Raw genomic sequence first — 18727 nt, forward strand, 5'->3', positions numbered from 1 at the left:
CCTGTCCTCGTCTGGGCCCAGGGGGCGGGCACATTCAGTGAGCAGCTCGGCCAAGCTCCAGGCCTCACGCTTGGCCTGCGTCTCATTAGTGTCCCAGCTGGGCCCCCGTCTGTCTTGCTCCTTCTCCGCCAGTGACCCTGGGGCCCAGCACCATCCTCCCCTTTCTTGGTCTCTGCACAGCGTTCTTGTGGCTGCGCTCACTCCCCGTCTGCCCCTTCTCTGCCTCTTGGCTGCCCTCCTGATGGCACTCACCCCTCGGTTACAAGTACCACACCAGGTTCACGCTGTTGAAGCCAGAAACAGAGCATGCGCTGACGGCTTTGCAGGGGCTGCCGGTCCCCCTGAGGCACGGGAGGCCTCTCCACTCCGCCTCCTCTGGGTTCCGTTCGCTGCTGAGCTGACCCCTGGGGAGCAAAAGTGTCCAGGGAAGAAAGGTTCCAGTGGCCGTCTGGCCCTGCTGCTGTGACCACAGTCATGGGCCCCCCAAGTGTGACCTGTGGGAAACCCTGCCAGGCCCCCCAGCATGTCCACAGAGCCTGGCTGATTCCTCGGATGAGGCCCCTGCTGCTCCAGCGTCAGGGCGCTGCCCTGTCTGCTCTGGGGCCTGCCCCTCCCCCTGGGCGGCCCGTGATAAATCGCCCTGTGGAGTCGTGCCCACGGTCCTGTCTGGGCGGTACCTGGCCCTGGCAGCCCCTCCCCTGAGCCGTTCTGAGTTGGGGACAAAGGGTGTGGGCTGTGGTTACTTCTGGTCTGAACTGGTGCCCTCCAGGGGCCCAAGCCGCACGGGAATGGTCTGCCCCCCTTGATGGCTCTGTCAGCGCCACCGACGGGCCCCCTCGAGCAGGTTCTAGAGTCCCCGGCGCCGGCCGCCCCTCCCCAGGGCAGGCTGGGCGCGGCCTCAGCGCGGCCTCGGGCCCCGCGGCGATAGTTGCCCTGCCAGGGGGCGGGGCCCCGGTCAGACGGCGGGCGGGGCGTCGCGGGGCGCGGGGCGGGGCGCGGGGCGCGGGCCGGAGTCCGGGCGCCGGAGCGGAATGGCGGCGGAGCAGGACCCCGAGGCGCTCGCGGCGGCTCGGCCGCTGCTCACCGACCTCTACCAGGCCACCATGGCGCTGGGCTACTGGCACGCGGGGCGGGCGCGGGAGCAGGCGGAGTTCGAGCTCTTCTTCCGGGGCTGCCCGTTCGGCGGCGCCTTCGCCCTGGCCGCGGGGCTGCGCGACTGCGTGCGTTTCCTGCGCGCCTTCCGCTTGCAGGACGCAGGTAGCTCCACCCTAGCCCGGCCAGCCCCCACGACCCCGCTGGACACCTGCCACCTAGACGCGTCTTTCCCTCCCCCTCCCCCGCCTGAGAGCCCCGGACCAGAGTCCCCCGTGGCCCAGCAGCCTCCCGGGACCCCCGACGGTCCCAGCCCCGACGAGTCCTCCACGGCCTGCGCCCGCTCCAGCCAACGAGGGCCTCTGTCACCCCCAGACGTGCAGTTTCTGGCCTCGGTGCTGCCGCCCGACACGGACCCCGCGTTCTTCGAGCACCTTCGTGCCCTCGACTGCTCCGATGTGACGGTGCGGGCTCTGCCCGAGGGCTCCCTCGCTTTCCCCGGCGTGAGTTGCAGGGTGAGCGGGGGGCGAAGGGCATGGGCCTGAGCGAGCCGGGCGGCGCCGAGCTGACAACTGCCCCCCCCGCCCCCCCCCCCCGCGGCAGGTGCCCTTGCTGCAGGTGTGCGGGCCGCTCCTGGTGGTGCAGCTGCTGGAGACGCCGCTCCTCTGCCTCGTCAGCTACGCCAGGTGGGGCCCCGCCCGGGTGGGACCCCGCCGGCCTGGAGGCAGACCCGGGGGAGGAGCTGGGCCCCGGACGACGAGCGGGGACGACGAGCAGGGACTTCGGCGGGGGGTGGGGTGGGGGGGTGGGGGGGCGGCGAGCCTTTGGGATGGGGAGTGGTTCCAACCAGGAAGCGGAGCGCGGGGCCAGGGCTCTGGAGAGGGGCCTCCTGCGCCCACTGTGGAGGGCCGCGAAGGGGGCCCAGGTCCGCGGTGACTTCGTGACCCTCACCGCAGGTCCCCTGCTCCCTTGTCCCCGACAGCCTCATCGCCACCAACGCTTCGCGGCTTCGCCTGATCGCGGGTCCGAAGAAGCGGCTGTTGGAGATGGGGCTGCGGCGAGCCCAGGGCCCGGATGGGGGTCTTACCGCCTCTACCTATAGCTACTTGGGCGGTAAGAGCCCGAGGAGGGAGGCAGGGGCCGGGGAAGGAGGACACCCGCCAGACGCCCTTCGGCCCCGTCTGATGCCCACCTGTCACCCTCCTGACCCCCTGGCTCAGGCTTCGATGGCAGCAGCAATGTGCTCGCAGGACAGCTGCGGGGCGTGCCCCTGGCCGGAACCCTGGCACACTCTTTCATCACTTCCTTTTTGGGCACTGAGGTGCCCCCCGACCCGGTCAGTACCCCTCACGCCCCCGCTGCGCTCCAGAGGGCAGACCCCACAGCCAGTCCTTGCCCACCTGAGCCCCCGGCAGGTAGCCCCAGTGCTGGGAAGCTGGTAGTGCTGGCCTTACCCCTGCTCAGGCCCTCAGCCGGCGGTCAGCCAGTCCTCACCCTGCACTATGGGCTGCCCAGCCTTCACCGACCCCTTTCCGTAGATGTTGGCTCCAGCTGCCAGTCAGGGCCCCAGGGTGGATCTGGCTGCTTGTGCGGAGGCATGGCTGGATCGCGTGTGTGCCCATCTGGGCCTGGGGGTGCAGGAGCCCCACCGGGGGGAGCGGGCAGCCTTTGTGGCCTATGCCCTGGCTTTTCCCCGGGCCTTCCAGGGCCTGCTGGACACCTACAGTGTGCAGAGGTGAGGCCCAGGTCCTCCCCTGGGTGGGCTCTGCAGAGCAGCTGTGGCCCCTCACCGACCCTTCTCCTTCCTGCTGGCAGGAGCGGTCTTCCTAACTTTCTGGCAGTAGCCCTGGCCCTGGGGGAGCTGGGCTACCGAGCAGTGGGTGTAAGATTGGACAGTGGCGACTTGCTGCAGCAGGCCCAGGAGATCCGCAGGGTCTTCAGGAGCATTTCGGCCCAGTGAGTCCCCTGGGACGGGTTATGCCTACTGAGAGATCTGTTGGGGGCAGGAACGTTGGGATGGGGCAGAGGAGAGAGCAGTTTGTCCCTCCCAAAGTGAGGAGATCTGATCTGGTTGCTTCCGCAGCAGAGACATTGGGACCTTGGCAGGGAAATCAGGGGTGGGTTCACCCAGGGGCTCATAAGCAAAAGGTCAAGACCCATGTGGCTGAAGGCAGATTGTCAGGTGGCGGGGGGCATGCGTACCTGGAGAGGGAGAGTGACCGGATGCCTCAGAGGATATCTGAGGGGCTGCCCATCACAGGTTCCAGATGCCCTGGCTGGAATCGGTCTCCATCGCCGTCAGCAACAACATTGACGAGGAGGAGCTGACCCGGCTGGCCCAGGAGGTGGGGCGGGCAGGGGCAGGCCAGAGGGGGGCCAGGAGGGCCCCGGGCCTGCCGACGTCAGCTAGGTTCAGTGCCACCTTCTCTCTCCTCGTCCAGGGCAGTGAGGTCAACGTCATTGGCATCGGCACCAATGTGGTCACGTGTCCCCGCCAGCCTTCCCTGGGCTGCGTCTATAAGGTCGGGATAGGATCTGGGACCCAGTGGGGTGGGCCGGAGGGATCGGGGTTGGGGGAGAAGAGTCCAGCAACCCCAGCACACGCGTCTGCAGCTGGTGTCTGTGGGAGGCCAACCCCGAATGAAACTGACCGAGGACCCCGAGAAACAGACGCTGCCTGGGAGCAAGGCTGCCTTCCGGCTCCTGGGCACTGATGGTGAGGTCCCCCCACGCCTCCCACTCCTCGGCAGTCCTTCTCCTGTCCCCAGGCCCCCCGCTTTACTCTTGGCGCGCACACAGGGTCTCCGCTGTTGGATTTGCTGCAGTTGGCCGAGGAGGCACCGCCGCGGGCTGGCCAGGAGCTCAGGGTCTGGCCTCGAGGGGCCCAGGGAGCCTGTAGAGTGAGGCCTGCGCACGTGGAGCCCCTGCTGAGGCTCTGGGTCCAGCAGGGACAGGTAGCCGCTTCCACCTGCTCCCTCAGTCTGCTCCTTCACTCTGAGTTCCCTGGCCCCTGACCCTGACCACTGCCCCACCCCTGCCTTCCCTCTTCCCCCAGCTGTGTGAGCCCCTCCCATCTCTGGCCGAATCTAGAGCCTTCGCGCAGCTGTCCCTGAGCCGTCTGAGCCCGGAGCATAAGCGGCTGCAGCAGCCTGCACCATACCGGGTGGGTGCACGCCCATGTGGTCAGCTCGCCCACGTGCCCTCCGTGCCTACGGCCACCCGTCATCCTCTCTTCCTCCTACAGGTGGCGCTGTCTGATAAGCTCCAGGCCCTGGTGGCCAGGCTGCGGGCAGGAGAGTCCTCCTGAGCACTGTGCTGGGGGTGCCTGAAATCAACATGAGTCACTCACTGCCCTGCACAGCTTGTCATGTGTCCTTTCTTCACCCAGCCTGCCGCTCACTTGACCCCCAGGGCCTCCAAGGGTGGGCTGGACTCAGGGATCAGAGCTTGGGTGCACGCCCCCTGGGGGAGGCCCAGGCTCTGCCCTGGGGAGCGGGGGAGGCTGCCCTTTGCTGGGGTCTGAGGGTGGCCAGGCACCAGGCCAAGGCTGGTAGTCGGAGGCTTGTGCACCTGGACTGTGGGGCCAGATCTGAGGCTGGACGGGACAAGGCTCTGGGGAAAGGGAGGCTGATAGTGCCCACCTAGGAGTTGGTGGGGTTCTTGCAGGAGGCCGGGGAGGGGGAGCCAGGGGGTGGGGTTGAGGTCCCAGGAGGAGGGTCTTGGGGACCTCCTGTATCCAAGCATGGCCCCAGACCCCACACCAACCAAGGGCAGTGCCCCGGAGGAGTCAGTGGGACGCCTCAAGCCTGCCAAGCCAAGAGAAGCCCAGGTGTCCCTGGCCGCTGCAGCGGGACTCTGCAGGACTCTGCCACTGGGCGCTGTGCTCCTGGGCTCCACCATCTGTCATGGGCTCAGCCAGGCCTGACCCGGGAGCCTTACGAAGGGACAGAAAGTGGCATTAGAGCCAGTGAAGAAATGAATGGTGCTGGGCTGGTCCTGCCTCTGTGCGCACAAAGCTAGTCAGGTTTCTGCTGGCTTTGGCGACTCGGGCTCCACAGAAACCACTCGGGAGAGCTGTTCTCAGTCATGTGGGGTGGGGGGGCCGGGCCTCTTGGATCCAGGCAGCACAAGGGGGCAAGCGCAGGCAAGGGCGTGGAGGGCTGCTGGCTTCCTGCGGTGCTTCCTAAAACACTTCTGCCTCTTCAAGTATCTGACCAGACTGGCTCTTCTGGATCCCAAGGCTTAGTTAGGCTGGGCAGTGCCCTGTGTCACCAGGTGAGCATGACAAGATTTGGGGCAGAGACCTGGTCAGGCCAGCTCTGGGGAGCATGAGGCTTGGAGAGATACAGACTCACAAACACCCACATGGCAGAATACAGGCCCCGGGTACCCCCACAGGTCCACCACTTCTCAGCTGTGCCCTTCCTCTGTGCCAGGACCCAGGAACCCTGTATTCCAGTGTTGGGTGCAGGGGGCACCTCAGAACAGGCCAGGACCCAGAAGGCCCACCCCGACGTATGGCAGCAGGGGCACTCCTCTCGCCTCTGCTCCAGCCCAGGCCTGCCTGAGCTCAGAGGTGATGACACCTTTCTCAACCACCCTCATCCGCAAGATGTCTGGCTGGGTCAGAATGCAGTGGGGACAGCCCAGCTCCTGGCCCCAGGCCCTGCCTGGACCCAGCTGCTGCTTTAGGGCTGAATCAGGCAGGGCCTTAGCTCAGGGTTGGGCCCTGACTTCTGGACCCTGGACCGTGCTGGGGTCTCCTCCGGGCTGTCCACACCTGCCGGGGGTCTCCCCGCCCAGAGGGGTTGGAGGTCAGAGTGAAGCGTCCTTCTCCCCCTCTTCTTGCAGATCCACCATCCCAGGGATCTCATCATCCCTTCCCAGGGCCTGGTGGGCAGAGCAGACCCCACACACTCCAGCTGCAGGCTGGTACTCCCTGCCAGCAGCAAGGGCACGCAGGCCCTTCCCGGGCCCCTGATGTGCACACCTGTGGGTGCCTCTGTGGAACGCCCCAGCCCCCACACAGGGAGAGCACGAGCACACACGCATGCGCCACCACGCCTCCCCTGGTCCTGCCTGCCCTGGGCCAGCTTCTAGGTCAGGCCTGGGCACGACTTCCTGGGAGAACCGGCGGCAGGCGCTACGGGCTGGATCCAGCCACTCGCGGTGTGCGGTGGCCATGGCTTGGGGCGCGTGGGGCCGGGCCCAGGGGGGCCCTGTGGGGGCTCTAACCCTGACAGCTCTGGCTGAAGGGATCCAGGCTGACCAGGGGCAGACCCCGGGTCGCTCTTCCCTTGGCCCTCAGCCGGAACACGAGCTTGAACCCGAGGTGGAAGCTGAGGGTGCAGCTGCCAGCCCCATGGCTGGCAGTGAGGCCTGCTCCCTGCCCGGCAGGCAAGAGCCGGCCCCCGAGGGGCCCTATCAGGTGAGCGGGGAGGGAGGCTGAGGGGACCACACGGAGGAAGCGGGGGTGCTGGGAAGAGCGTTGGGAGAGCCAAGGGGACTCTACATCCCATCCACCCTGCCTTAGGACCCCCAGAGTCCCTGGGAAGAGGGGGCCCTTGCCGACCTGGCGGTGTACACGGCTGCCTGCCTGGAAGAGGCTGGCTTTGCGGGGACCCAGGCAACTGCGCTCACGCTGTCCTCGGCTCTGGAGGCCCGGGGGAAGCGTCTGGAGGACCAGGTGAGCCACCACCCTGTCCCTGCCCCCCTAACTCCTGCTGTTGAGTTCCAGGGCTGGGGGCTGGGAGTGAGCACCTGCCAAGCACAGTCGCTTCGGGCTGCACCTGCCCCGTGGGGGTGCAGAGTGGTGCACCGCAGCCGTCTGCTCCGCCCCGCCAGGTGTACGCCTTGGTGCGGGGCCTGCGGACACAGGTGCCCAGCCTGGCCGAAGGGAGGCCCCGGCGGGCGGCCCTCCGGGTGCTGAGCGCGCTGGCCCTGGACCATGCTCGGGAGGTGGTGTGTGCGCTGCTGCCAAGCTCCCTGCCCCCCGACCGGTAACCTGCCTCCCCCAGGCCAGCAACCACGTCCCTGAGGCCCCCACGCAGCTTCCTTCCCCCTTCCTGATGGGCGGTGGAGGCGAGCCCGGGGGTGGGGGGAGATGTGGAGGGGGCAGAGCCTCCAAATTCCCTCCGCTTGACTCCTGTCCTCCATCCACTCCCCGCCCCTCTCGCCTGGGGTCCCTGGCTTGGGGGGCCTGCTTTCTCCCCGCCCAGGTCACACCAGGAGCCCAGCCTGGGGCCCCAAGGGGGGACGAGCGAGCCGGGTGTCTGCTTCTCCCCCACGCCACTGGCTCTTTGGTCGGTCTGCCCGGGAGAAGTTATGTCGGGTCTCGCTCTGTACAGTGACTGTGTCTAATGCCAGGTTTGTGGCCCTGCTGCTGGCCCCCCCGGACCCTGCGGGGCCCGCCCCGCCAGGCAGCTGCAGACCGTCTGCACAGCTGGCCATTGTTTTGTTTTTCTGGGGTTTGCGGGTGGAGTGCCTGGGGATGCTTTACCTCCTCCTCCCCATGCTGGAGTCCTCGAGGCCACCTCCCACCCTGACCTGGGACTCCCCACGTCGGACCCTGTCTCAGGTGCTCGTACCCCCAGCCAGCAGCTGAGCTGTGGCGCAGCCTGAGCCGGAATCAGCACGTGAATGGGCAGGTGCTGGTCCAGCTGCTGTGGGCACTGAAGGATGAAGCCAGGCCCGAGCTGGAGGCCTTGGCGGTAGGTGACGAGCTAGCGCAGCCGGGGGGCCACCCCCAGGGCTGAGGGGTCGGAGAGTCTGGCCCCAGGGGTGCGGGGGCAGCAGGCTCTCACCGGAGCGTCTGAGGCTTTGTCCTAGTTCTCTGTCCAGGGCGCCCAGAGCCTGAGCTGGGCTGCTTGTTCCGCAGGCCACGCGGGCCCTTGGAGAGATGCTGGCTGTGTCCGGTTGTGTGGGTGCCACGCGGGGCTTCTACCCACACCTCCTGCTCGTGCTGGTCACACAGCTCCACCAGCTGGCGCGGCGCGGGCACTCCCCTGACACCCCGAAGGTGCAGGCCCCATGGCGCCGAGGGCCCCCGCACAGCCACGCCAGGTGAGGGCCCACACCAGAGGGCAGCCAGGGCTGGGCCTCTGCCCTTCCAGCCCTCCCCACGCGCTTGCTCCCTGCTCCCACCGCAGCTGCGCCGTGGAGGCCTTGAAGGCCTTGCTCACCGGGGATGGTGGCCGTATGGTGGTCACGTGCATGGAGCAGGCCGGAGGCTGGAGGAGGCTGGTGGGAGTCCACACCCACCTAGAAGGCGTCTTGCTGCTGGCCAGGTGCTGGAGGGGGTGCTGGGGAAGAGGCCGGGGCAGGAGGGTGGTCGGGTGGAGGCTTCTCGAGGGGCGAGGCGGTGAAAGGAGGGAGCACCCCCACTTCCGCCCCATCCAGTGCCATGGTAGCGCACGCGGACCACCACCTGCGGGGCCTGTTCGGGAGCTCGTTGCCGCGGCTGCGCAGCCCCGACGACACGCAGCGCCTCACGGCGATGGCCTTCTTTACCGGGGTGAGCCTGCTTCCATGTGGGTGGTGAGGGGCGCCCGTGGACCTGGCCCCTAAGCAGCGCTGCCGGCATGGGGGCCTCGAGCACGCTGACCCCGGGGCCCCCTCTCAGCTGTTGCAGAGCCGGCCCACAGCAAGGCTCTTGCGGGAGGAGGTCATACTGGAGCGGCTGCGGGCCTGGCAGGGCGACCCCGAGCCCACCGTGCGCTGGCTGGGCCTGCTGGGCCTCGGCCACCTCGCGCTGAACCGCGGGAAGGTGAGGGACCGGGCTGGGGTGGGGGGACCTGGGCGGGGGCCGCGAGGGGCCGCCCACCAGCCGCTGCCCCCGCAGGTGCGGCACGTGAGCAAGCTGCTGCCCGCGCTGCTGGGTGCGCTGGGCGAGGGCGACGGGAGGCTCGTGGACGCCGCGCTGGGCGCGCTGCGGAGGCTCGTGCTGCGGCCTCGGGCGCCGGTGCGGCTCCTGAGCGCCGAGCTGGGGCCGCGCCTGCCGCGGCTGCTGGACGACGTAAGCTCCGCCCCTCCAGGCCGCCGGGCGCCCCCCACCGCATTCCGCCCCATTCCTCCCCGCGCACCCCCACCCCCACCCGGCCCCCCGGCTCAGCGCCCGGACTGCCGCCCTCCCCGAGACTCTCCCGGTTCTTGGTCTGCCCTGACCGCGCCCTCCCACGCAGGCCAGGGACTCGGTCCGCGCCTCGGCGGCGGGGCTTCTCGGGACGCTGGTGCGGCGGGGCCGGGGCGGGCTCCCGGTGGGCCTCCGCGGCCCCCTGAGGAAGCTGGTGCTCCAGAGCCTCATCCCTTTGCTGTTGCGCCTGCAGGATCCCAGCCGGGACGCTGCTGAGGTCAGCTGCCCCCCAGGGCTGCCCCACTGCTGTCCCCATGGAGCCCTACCCATTCCCACCCTGTGTGTCTCCTAAGATGAGAGGTCAGGGATTTCCACAAGGACCTCGGGTGCCAGTGTTAAGGGCTCCCGGTTCCTGGTCTTTCCTGGACTACTTTCCCTGGGCTCTTCCACCCCTCATCCACCCCAGCTACCTCTTGCCGCTTTCTGGACCCTAACCCTGCTCCCCTCCCCTGTCGTAGAGTTCAGAGTGGACCCTGGCCCGCTGTGACCAGGCCCTGCATTGGGGCCTGCTGGAGGACGTGGTCACCGTGGCCCACTATGACAGCCCTGAGGCCCTAAGCCGCATCTGCCGCTGCCTGGTCAGTAGCGGGGCAGAGTGACAGCGATGGGGTGTGGTCAGCTGCCCACTTGGTCCAGCATACACCAGGGCACTCCTGCCAAAACGGAGTCTCCTTGCTTTCCCAGCCAAGGTGGTGGCAGATCTAAGACCTCAGGCCCTGGTGCCTTGCACTGGGGGCTCCCCAGGGGACCCCAGGCCCTGGGCTTGCGTCTGTCACCTCCTCTTCATGTGGGATGGGTCCTCCTGCACGGTCTTAAACCCATCTGCCCCCAGGTTCAGCAGTGTCCAAGTCACATCCCCAGCTTCCTGAGCCAGACCCAGGGCTACCTACGGAGCCCACAGGACCCCTTGCGCAGGGCAGCTGCTGTGCTCCTAGGTGAGGTGGTCCTGGTGTCTGTCCCTCGAGCTCAGAGCTCTGGGAGCTGGACCAGCCCTTCCCTGATGGGGACCTGGGGCCCGCGCTCACAGGCATGTCTTGGTCCAGGTTTCCTCGTCCATCACACCAGCCCCGGCCGCGTCAGCCAGGACCTGCTGGACTCCCTGTTCCAGGGTAAGGACCCAGCTTGCTCACCAGGGTATGGGGTCCTGGAGAGGCTGGGGGCGCTAGGATGGAGTGGATGGGAATGGATTGGGTGGAGGGCCAGGGGCCTGGGGTTCTGAGAGCCCTCCGACCTTGCCTGAGCTGCCCTATCCCTGCAGAGCTGGGGCAGCTGCAGAGTGACCCAGAGCCCGCCGTGGTCGCCGCGGCTCACGTGTCCGCCCAACAGGTGGCGCTGCTGGCCCGCGCACAGGCCCGGCCCTGCCGCCTGCGTCAACTCCGCGCAGGCCTCTGGCACCATACCCGGCCCCTGCCAGTCTATGCCAACAGCCCATTCCAGCCCCGGAGCTTCATAGGCCGCTGGGGCTGCCTGGGACCTGGCTGAGCCTGACCCCGAGCCAGCCCGGAGGGTACCTGGGGTCCCAGTCCGACAGTGCACTGCTCTGTGGCCAGTCCTGGCAGGGCAGGTCTGCAGAAGAGGTCCGCTTGAGGGCCGCCCTGGGCCTGGTACTGGATGCACACAAACCCACCCTCTCTAGGAACACACCGCCACGACGGCCACGTGACCTAGGACAGCCGCGCCTTCTGTCCGAGCACCATCTTGCCCTCGGCCCACCCCCTCCCGCCTCTTGCACCCATGGGTCCATCTGTCCCCACTTGGGCCTGTGGCTCTCCCAGCTCCCTGGAGTGTGCCCCGCGTTCCCAGCCTGGATGGCACCTGGCCTCCCGAGCTGGGGTCCGGTGAGGGACACCGTGAAACTGGTCCGACCCTGCGAGCTGGCGCCATGATAGGCTGCCTGCTTCCCGGGTCTTTGCGCACAGCCCGGCTCAGCCTCCCCTGCCTGTCCGGGCTCTCCTCCCCAGCAGCCCATTGTCCCCCATCACATGTCCCACTCCTCACTGGCCTGGCCCCATCCCCCCACACCCCCACTCCTGGGCATCGTGTTTTCCCCCGATTTCCCCTGACTTCCCCGCTGGAGGCTTGGGTGACGCTGTGGTTTCAGGCGTGAGGTGCCGCCATCTGCATCCACTAGATGAGCCCTCAGCCGGCTCTCCGGCGCCCTGCCCGGGCTTGAACGAGGATAGCATGACTGCACCTGCTAGGAAGAAGCCTCTCTGGGCCCTGGTGGGCTTCTCCACCCAGAATGCCTACCTTGAAATGTTCTCTTGCCTTTCAAGGCCCACCCCCCAAAGCCATCTCCTCAGAGAGGCCTTGGCTCACACAGTCTCTTGGAGGATTAGGACCAGTCCCCCCAGTCTGGGGACCCCTTGGGGTCCTGCCTGCCCTCTGTGGAAAGTGTTTAAAATAAACACAGATTGGATTAAAAGGGTCTGGCGTGTGTCTGGGGACTGGGTCTGGGCCAAGGATGGAGTCCTGATGACCTTGGCCTGCTACAATATCCAGCTCAGGCTGGGATTACAGATAAGGCAGAGGGTAGCCAGGAATAAGGGTCAACCCGCCGGGCGGGGTTCGAGTCAGGATGGTTCAGGGTCCAGGTTTATGGCCAGGGTCAGGCAGGGCTTTGCCTGAGACAAAGAGAAAGCTCAGGAGCTCAGGCAGGAAGGAGGTTAGGTCTCTCTAGGCCCAAGCAGGGTCAGGCCAAGGGCATGGGTCTGTGTGGAACCAGGGGCATGGTTTGGTGTATTAGTTTAGACCCTCCAAGGCAGACGTCAAAACAAGATTAAGCTACAAGAAGAGGCCCTCAGACTCCCGGAAAGGATGGGAGGGGGAAGGAAAGGATTGTTTGGGGTGTCCTGGGAGGCTGTGCTGGCCTAGGGGCTCTCAAGCCAGTCACCCATCCAGGAGGACCGCGGCTCCCAGGATGGGGGTGCTGGGCAGGGCTGGGTCTCCCTCTTCAGTTTCCCTCCAGGCAGCTGGTGTGTGCGGGGAGCATCCTCAGAGCCCCTGATTTGATCTGGGCCCGAAGCTGGGCTGAGCAGGGGCCTCATGCTCCTCTCAGTGATGGTCCCTGAGGGCAGAAGCAAGCCCGGCCTCCCCACAGCTGCAGCCCGGGAGCCAGAACCTGGGGTGAGTGTTCGCTGCCCACTGCCATCACCAAGCAGAGCACGGCTGGGCAGTGATGCCCTCTCGGAAGGAGGTCCCAGGCTCAGATGAAGGCTCGGGCATGCAGCACCCGGCCCCTTCTCGCCCCACCTCCGTGCTGCCCACACCCCACCCGGTGAGCAGGAGTGCAGGCTGTCTCTTGCACAATGCATCTGCCGGCTCATGGTCGGGTGTCCGCCCCCACCTTGCTATGCCCCCTCCCCCGCAGTACCTGCAAGCCCCGCCGGACTGCCTGGCCACCAGGTGTGAGGTTCATCAGAGTTCATGTGGCCCGAAGGCCCGGAGTGTGGCTGTGCTCTGGGAGAGTGAGTCTTCTCAGGGACTTCTCTGCTGGGCTGCCCCGTCCCATGGCCATGCCTTGGCCCTGTGTGTGGGTGAGTGTGTCCAGCCTGGGGGGTCTGCCCGCACAGGGCCCGCCAACCTGCTGCTAGGGTTGGACCACGCTTGCTGCCCTGGTCTCCGTGCTCTCAGGGCACTCGTGGCCTTGGAACCTGAGGACCAACGCTGCAACTGGGGCTTGGTGGGACCACCCAGGGCCCGCCTTCTCCCCTGACTTGAGGGTGACCTCAGGGCCCAGGGGCTCCTGTTTCTCGAACACTTCCTAAGATTGGGGCTCTTGCAGTACTACTCGTTCACCTTGGTTTGCCTTTCAAGTGCCCCCTGACGGGGGTTTCCAAAAGAGAAGCGTGGGCCCTGGAGACGTCAGACAGGCCTGAGGGGCATCGAGCTTCTTCCTGCAGTGTGTAGCCTGGATCGGGGGCATTTGGGGTGCAGTCTGCCTTTGTTCTGATATTAATTTCGCTCTTGGGCTGGGATGCTAGATATTCTCCGGGACTAATGTCCTAGCTCCCGCCGAACCTACCGTCCGTCCTCTTCGGGGAGGCCTGAAGCCGCCTGTCAGTGACGGAACCACCCCTTCCTCCACCTTCCAGCACGCAGAGGAAGGCTGACTGCAGTTCCCACCAAGGAAAAGCAGATTTCCCGGCTGTGCACCTTCCTGGAGACGCGGCCACGTCAGTCACCACCTGTGCCTACGCTCGGGGCCGCCTCTGCCACGGGCGGCTGAGGCCCGCTGAACGCCCAGGGATCTGCAGCTCGGGGGCCAGGAGCTCCCGCGTCCAGGGACGGACTCTCAGCTTTGAGCAGAGGTGTTCGGACGAGACCTGACTGTTCAGACGAGGTCTCTGGCGTGGGTCACTGCCTGTCCAGGAGCCTCCGCGCAGCCCCAGGAGAACAGGTCTGTGCTTGTCAGCCTCACCTGCTCTGGTCCCCTCTGCAGCCCCAGTTCTCGAGTTCCCCGAGACAGCTGCACACTGTCCCTGTTCTTTCACAGGCCAGCCCGCGGGGGAGGGGCCGGGGCCCAGCCACACGGCTGGTCTCTCCAGAGTGGCCAGGTCCCAACACAGGGCGGCCCCCTTCGCCCCACGGCACCACAGCAGCGAGACCACTGAGGGGACACCTGTGCTCAGCCCCCTCCTGTGCTCCCTCCCCGGACCTGGGGCCCCCTCGGAAACTCGGTGAGCCATCTTTCCTCTGTACATCACATTTATTGGCTTTCCCCAACTCCCAGGATGAACTGGCTGCAGGCCGGGTTGGGCTCTCGGCCTCCCAGGGTTGGCAGCGGGTGGGCTCCCCACCCCCCCACCCCGCAGAGCTACCCAGGTGAGCAGGCTCCACCCTAACAGCAGTCCTGGCTCAGGCCTAACAGCAGAGCCAGGCAGGCGTAGAGTGCACACGTGCGGCCCTGGGCCTGGGGCTCCCAGCACACCTGGGGAACGTCCACCTGCACCCCCAGGCCGCATTCCTCCAGCAGGACCCAGGCAGGTGCCTCTGGGTCCCAGCTGCTCCCCAGGAGCTCTTGTGGCAGGGACACATGCCTGCGCTCCTGCCAGGGGGTGCTCTGCTCCAAAACGCTCCCCACCTGCTAGAACGGGGAGGGAGGGTGCCAGTGAGCTACCCTTCCCCCGCCTCCCCCCAGCATCCAGCACCTGCCCACATCACTCCATCCTAGGAGCACCTGGGGCCCCACACCACAGGCCCAGCCCCTTCCCCTGCAAGCTGCAACCCGCGCTCTCTTACCAGTTTGAGCTGCCCGGACAGGCCTTCTGTCTCCAGCATCTCCACGAGCAGCTCATGCTGGCTCTCACTCAGCACTGGGGGGAGACTTCAGCTAAGAGGGGGTTCCAGAAGGACCCGCTGGACAAGCCCATATCCCTGCCCCTCCCTGCCTCAGCCCAGGAGCCTCTCACCAGCTAGCGCTTCCACCAGGTAGAGGATGGAGCCGGCCAGGTGCGTTTCCAGCTCTCCGGAGCTCTGCACCAGGCACTCGAGGAGGGCGTCCACTGGACCATCCAGGGGGGCCACCGACCCACAGCACAGGCCCTGTTCCAGCTGGGGACACGTGGAGGGGCCGGTGAGTCCGGGGGGGCCGGGCGCAGGCCCCTCCCGTCCGGCCCAGTCCCCTGGGCTGCTCACCGCGTCCTCCAGGGTTTGCAGGGCTGGCTCTTCCCGAAGCACCTGCACCAGGCCTGCCAGCAGCCGCTCGCACAGTTCCTTGGACAAGCCCTGCAGGACCTGGGCCTGGGCCCCCACCTCTGCCTGCAGGCCCCGGAAGTCTCCCGTGACCACCGACCAGTCCTCCGCAAACCCGTCTGTGGGGAGAGGGCCGGGACTGACCCTGGAGAGCCCTGGTTGGGAAGGGCGGACTCCCAGGGGGCAGAAAGGGGCGCCCACCCAGGTTCCCAGGGTTGTCAAGAAGGTACTGACCCGCCTGTATTTTGAAGCATCCGGAGAGCAGTGACTGGCTGCCTGCGCCTCTTGTAAGCTGGTGGCCTGGGCGGGGCAGGTGAGTCAGGGCGGGGAGCAGGCCCCGGGCCTCCCAGTGCATCGCCACCAGCCCAACACCAGCAGCCCGGCAGGCGTGAGGCTGGGCCAGGCCGGCGCTGGTGTTGCCTCAGAGCTCCCCCGGGCTGCGCGTGCGCGCGTGCGCGTGTGCGTTTACTCTCGCCACCGGTCCCCAGGAGCCTCCGGCTGAGCCGGGCTGTGCAGGAGGCCCCAGTCCGGGTGGCGGGGGCACAGGCCTCACCTTTCTTGGGCAGCCCGAAGGTCCTCTGCTTCTTGTGCTTCTTGTCCCGGAAGAGGAGGATATCTGGCAGCCAGGTGGGAGCAGAGATGGGGGGCAGGTCGGCCAGTGACCCCAGCCTCTCCCTCACCCCCGGCCTACCGGGCTCCTCAGCCGCCCAGGAAGCTGTGCAGCCGAGTGCCTGCCTCTGCCATGGGGCTTGGGCCCCAAGAGACACCCTAATTCCAGCTCACCCCAGTCTGAGTCAATAAGCAGCTGGGCCACCTGGAAGGCAAGGATGCTGCCTGAGGGGATGGTGACTGTCTTCTTCCGGCTCCGGTGGCCCTGGCCTTGGCCCTGAGGGATGGACGTGGGCTCAGGACTGGGCTCTGGGTCGTGAGGTTGGGTCGGCTGGGTGCTGGCGGCGGGGGGCTGCCTGGGGCACCCCCGCCTGCCTTCCCGCCCCCTGCCTGATCCATGGCCCATGCCGCGCACCTGCAAAGATAAGGCTCCAAGCAGTGCAAACTGGCCAGAGCCCTCCTGCTTACGGGTCTGGGTGACCTTCACCTCCTTCTGCGTCTGCAGCACCTCCGTCACCACGAACACGTCGTTCCCACAATTCCGCAGCTGCTGTAGGACCTTGTGCTCGGGCTGCCGCAGGCGCCTGTGGCAGGGGGTCGGCCTGGAAGCTGAGGGGGTGTGTCCCGCCCTCCCCAGCCCAGGGCCACGCTGCCGGGGGGCTGACGCGGCCCAGGCACAGGACTCCCATTATTCCCTCCCTGGTGGCTCCCAGTAGTGTTCGTGGGGCGGGGAGGGACGAGATCCAGGATGCTGAGTGGACACCTGCAGACCCCTGGAGATACCCGCCCCTCGGCCGGCCGCTTGTCTAGCTGCTTCTCCCTCCATTCCCTGCCCCTCCCTGGATTCAAATTTCAAATCTCTACCCTGAACTAATGATCCTCCTCAGGCTGTCCCTGTGTCTGCTCTGCTCCACCCCAGTCCTCAGGAGGCAGTCCCCCATTACCTCTGCAGCCGCCTTCCCTCTGCCGGGCTCAGCATGCCCCTGGGGACTGCCCCCCCGCCCCGGCCACTGTGCTGACCCTTGGCCTGGCACAGACACCCTGTGACTCCTGGCACTCCGGGGTTGTGACCCAGCAGCTGCTTGGGGTTGGCAGGGCCCCAGCCCCCGGGGGGCTCACCGCTCTTGCTTCATGGCGTCCCAGATGTTGGGGTCCACTTGCAGTGTGCGCACGTTCATTGAGATGCTGAAGTTATCAAACACCGCCGCCCCGCCTGCAAACCTCCCCCGTCCTGGGGCTTCTAGCTCCCCGCTGCCTTGCAGCTCCCCGTCCATGGAGTCGTAGACGTGGATGGGCGCACTTTGTTTCACAGCTAGAGCCAGACCAGAGCTGAGGCCCCGTCCTCCTGCCCGCCCCCCGTCCCACCTGGGCAGAGGGACCTTTAAAAAGGCCCTGTCCTTTGAAACCAGAAAGCCCAGAAGCCCAGAGCAGACAGCAGGCTGGCCAGTTGCCTCCCCTCCCAGCAGGCGGGGTACCTGGTTCTGGGGCATCAGGCTCCAGAATGTCCCTGATAGACAGGTTGATGCTCTTGTAGCGGGGTTTCCAGAACCACGATCTCGAGAGCTTCCTTCCCAACAAGTAGTAGGGCTGGAAGCTGGTGGAGCTCCGCAGGCTGTCCACGGGGATGAGCTCGCCGCTGTGGTCCAGCTCCCGGACCACACTCTTGATCACGCTCTCAAAGGCAGATGCCATTGCTCCTGAGGAGGATAGATGGGTCAGCCATGCTGCCCTCAGGGCTAAAAGAGAGGGGGATGGGGCAACAGTTGCTACTTGGATGCCTCCAATGACAGGGAGCTCTTTTCTCCACAGGCCGGTCCTGGGACGCTCTGACGGTCAGAAAACTCCTGCTCCTGATCATTAGCACAGAAAGAAACCCAGTGTCTACCCTGTCATGCATTGCAGCGTCTCTCCGTGGGGCTGGGACGGCATTCGCACCATCTGTACCATGGCCAGAGTGCCCACAGGGAGCCCGGGAAGGCGCTGGGACTCTCAGAGCTGGGGGGGAGGCAGCCCTCAGCCACCCCCAGAAACCTTTGTCACTTTGTCAGCCCAACAAGGCTTAGAGCCACTCCTGAAAAGCAGCCCCCGGGGGAGGGGAGGGCAAGGCAGGGGCCTCAGGGGGACCCCAGCCCAATGCTCTAGCTGCTGCATCAGCCGTCTCCCTGGCTGAGGTGTTCAGAGGGCAGAAGCAGCAGGAACCACCAAGCTTCTGGGGACTTGGCAAGGGGCCCCCAGCAAGGTCCAGCCACAGCATCCCCAGCTTCCAGGTACGTCCTCTAGGGCTTTTTCTGTGCCCAGAGTTCCATGAGCCACCAGTCCAAGGCTGAGGCTTCAGGGACCAGAGGCCAAAGCAGGCCTGACCCAGGACACAGGAGGCCTGGGCCCCGGGCCACAGGAGGCGGGCTTTCCCAGCCATTCTGGTCAGTAGGAAACCTCTGAGCCTCCGTGCTGGTCTGAATTCAGAGTGGGCCAAGGGGTACCTGGAAGGCACCCCCCCGGAGTCAAGCCCAAACCCAGATGCGCTTCCCAGAGGCCTCAGGCTTCCCTAAGTTGGTCTGGGATTGTGGGGAATCCTGGGAGGGTGCTGGGACCAGGTGATCCCCCAAAGGGCCGGCATCACCCCCACTGAGCATGAGCTCCACCCCCGCCCCCACCCCGGCAGCAGGGAATGGCATGGGCGCGAGGTGCAGCTCACCGTGACTGTCACCCCAGGCTCCGGGCCCGCGACGGCAGTCAGGTCCACCCTGCAGGCCCGAGTTGTACGGCTGCTCTGCTGGGGAGCTTGAGTAAGTGCACAGGGCGGGCGCCCAGACCCAAAAGTGAAACTTCAGTCTAGTGACGCCCAGCCGGCCGGCACTCCCAGAAACGCCCCAGCCAGTGCACCCCGCGGGGCCCCTCTGCCCGCTCCGAGTGGGGCCCGCCAGCGGCCCCAGCGCCCACAGCCCCCACCTCCAGCTGGTGGTACTTCCCGTGGTTTCCTGCTTTCAACTCAAGCCCATCAGACATTCCTCCAAAGGAAATGTGCAGAAGGTCAGCAAGCACCGCGAAGACGTTCACATCACGAACCAGCTGAGAGCTGCGAGCCCAACCCCGCTGAGAAGCGCCCCCACGCCCCACACCCCCTCTGCTGTCCCAGATCCCACCATGCAGGGGGGAGGGCGGGGAGGGGGGGAGAGACTGGGGCCCCCGCAGGTTCCACAG

General features: G+C 66.7%; 3 protein-coding genes across 9 annotated transcripts; 2 read left to right on the forward strand and 1 right to left on the reverse strand.

The window, feature by feature from the left end:
* The first annotated feature begins 43 nt into the window (after positions 1-43).
* Positions 44-4450, forward strand: NAPRT (nicotinate phosphoribosyltransferase). Of its 2 annotated transcripts, XM_045895768.3 has the most exons (13): positions 46-1257; positions 1468-1595; positions 1696-1778; positions 2075-2205; positions 2313-2428; positions 2631-2827; positions 2908-3048; positions 3353-3437; positions 3534-3614; positions 3706-3808; positions 3892-4046; positions 4148-4255; positions 4337-4450. In XM_045895768.3, the coding sequence occupies exons 1-13, from the start codon at positions 1032-1034 to the stop codon at positions 4397-4399; spliced, it is 1617 nt and encodes a 538-aa protein (XP_045751724.1). In that variant the 5' UTR covers positions 46-1031; the 3' UTR covers positions 4400-4450. The 2 variants fall into 2 exon arrangements, 1 of the variants encoding a protein (XP_045751724.1); XR_010410475.1 differs by lacking the exon at positions 3892-4046 and having other exon boundaries at positions 44-1257.
* Positions 4451-4602: 152 nt separating this feature from the next.
* On the forward strand, positions 4603-18226 carry MROH6 (maestro heat like repeat family member 6). Of its 4 annotated transcripts, none has more exons than XM_045895775.3 (17): positions 4603-5668; positions 5944-6520; positions 6626-6778; positions 6937-7091; positions 7670-7802; positions 7970-8154; positions 8241-8378; positions 8491-8605; positions 8714-8857; positions 8933-9106; positions 9273-9440; positions 9682-9801; positions 10056-10158; positions 10267-10332; positions 10482-13622; positions 13719-13902; positions 17336-18226. In XM_045895775.3, exons 2-15 carry the CDS (start codon positions 6143-6145, stop codon positions 10703-10705), a joined length of 2256 nt encoding a protein of 751 aa, XP_045751731.1. In that variant the 5' UTR covers positions 4603-5668; positions 5944-6142; the 3' UTR covers positions 10706-13622; positions 13719-13902; positions 17336-18226. The 4 variants fall into 4 exon arrangements, with proteins under 4 accessions (XP_045751731.1, XP_064443843.1, XP_064443841.1 ...); XM_064587773.1 differs by having other exon boundaries at positions 6401-6520; XM_064587771.1 differs by lacking the exon at positions 9682-9801 and having other exon boundaries at positions 4603-6520.
* On the reverse strand, positions 13913-18354 carry GSDMD (gasdermin D). Of its 3 annotated transcripts, none has more exons than XM_045895774.3 (11): positions 18222-18354; positions 17002-17223; positions 16646-16838; positions 15942-16110; positions 15701-15803; positions 15471-15533; positions 15152-15217; positions 14861-15036; positions 14635-14776; positions 14465-14538; positions 13913-14306 (listed from the first exon to the last, which is right to left on the reverse strand). In XM_045895774.3, the coding sequence occupies exons 2-11, from the start codon at positions 17216-17218 to the stop codon at positions 14064-14066; spliced, it is 1446 nt and encodes a 481-aa protein (XP_045751730.1). In that variant the 5' UTR covers positions 17219-17223; positions 18222-18354; the 3' UTR covers positions 13913-14063. The 3 variants fall into 3 exon arrangements, with proteins under 3 accessions (XP_045751730.1, XP_045751728.1, XP_045751729.1); XM_045895772.3 differs by having other exon boundaries at positions 13913-14309; XM_045895773.3 differs by having other exon boundaries at positions 13913-14309; positions 17002-17262; positions 18222-18351.
* Positions 18355-18727: the final 373 nt, after the last annotated feature.

The sequence above is a fragment of the Mirounga angustirostris genome, unplaced genomic scaffold, assembly GCF_029215605.1.
Source record: "Mirounga angustirostris isolate CCGP_5_RB_7025 unplaced genomic scaffold, mMirAng1.0.hap1 SCAF_4, whole genome shotgun sequence".
NCBI classification, from domain to species: Eukaryota; Metazoa; Chordata; class Mammalia; order Carnivora; family Phocidae; genus Mirounga; species Mirounga angustirostris.

Bases quoted from the DNA above. Each gene is read 5' to 3' on its own strand.
- NAPRT (XM_045895768.3), top strand. From the start codon at position 1,032: ATGGCGGCGGAGCAGGACCCCGAGGCGCTCGCGGCGGCTCGGCCGCTG. The intron at 2,206-2,312 runs GTAAGAGCCCGA...CCCCTGGCTCAG, and splicing joins TACCTATAGCTACTTGGGCG to GCTTCGATGGCAGCAGCAAT. The intron at 4,047-4,147 runs GTAGCCGCTTCC...CTCTTCCCCCAG, and splicing joins TCTGGGTCCAGCAGGGACAG to CTGTGTGAGCCCCTCCCATC.
- MROH6 (XM_045895775.3), top strand. From the start codon at position 6,143: ATGCGCCACCACGCCTCCCCTGGTCCTGCCTGCCCTGGGCCAGCTTCT. The intron at 7,803-7,969 runs GTAGGTGACGAG...CTTGTTCCGCAG, and splicing joins CCGAGCTGGAGGCCTTGGCG to GCCACGCGGGCCCTTGGAGA. The intron at 8,155-8,240 runs GTGAGGGCCCAC...CTCCCACCGCAG, and splicing joins CCCCCGCACAGCCACGCCAG to CTGCGCCGTGGAGGCCTTGA.
- GSDMD (XM_045895772.3), bottom strand. From the start codon at position 17,218: ATGGCATCTGCCTTTGAGAGCGTGATCAAGAGTGTGGTCCGGGAGCTG. The intron at 16,839-17,001 runs GTACCCCGCCTG...GTCTGGCTCTAG, and splicing joins GCCTGATGCCCCAGAACCAG to CTGTGAAACAAAGTGCGCCC. The intron at 15,534-15,700 runs GTGAGCTGGAAT...CCTGGCTGCCAG, and splicing joins GCTTATTGACTCAGACTGGG to ATATCCTCCTCTTCCGGGAC.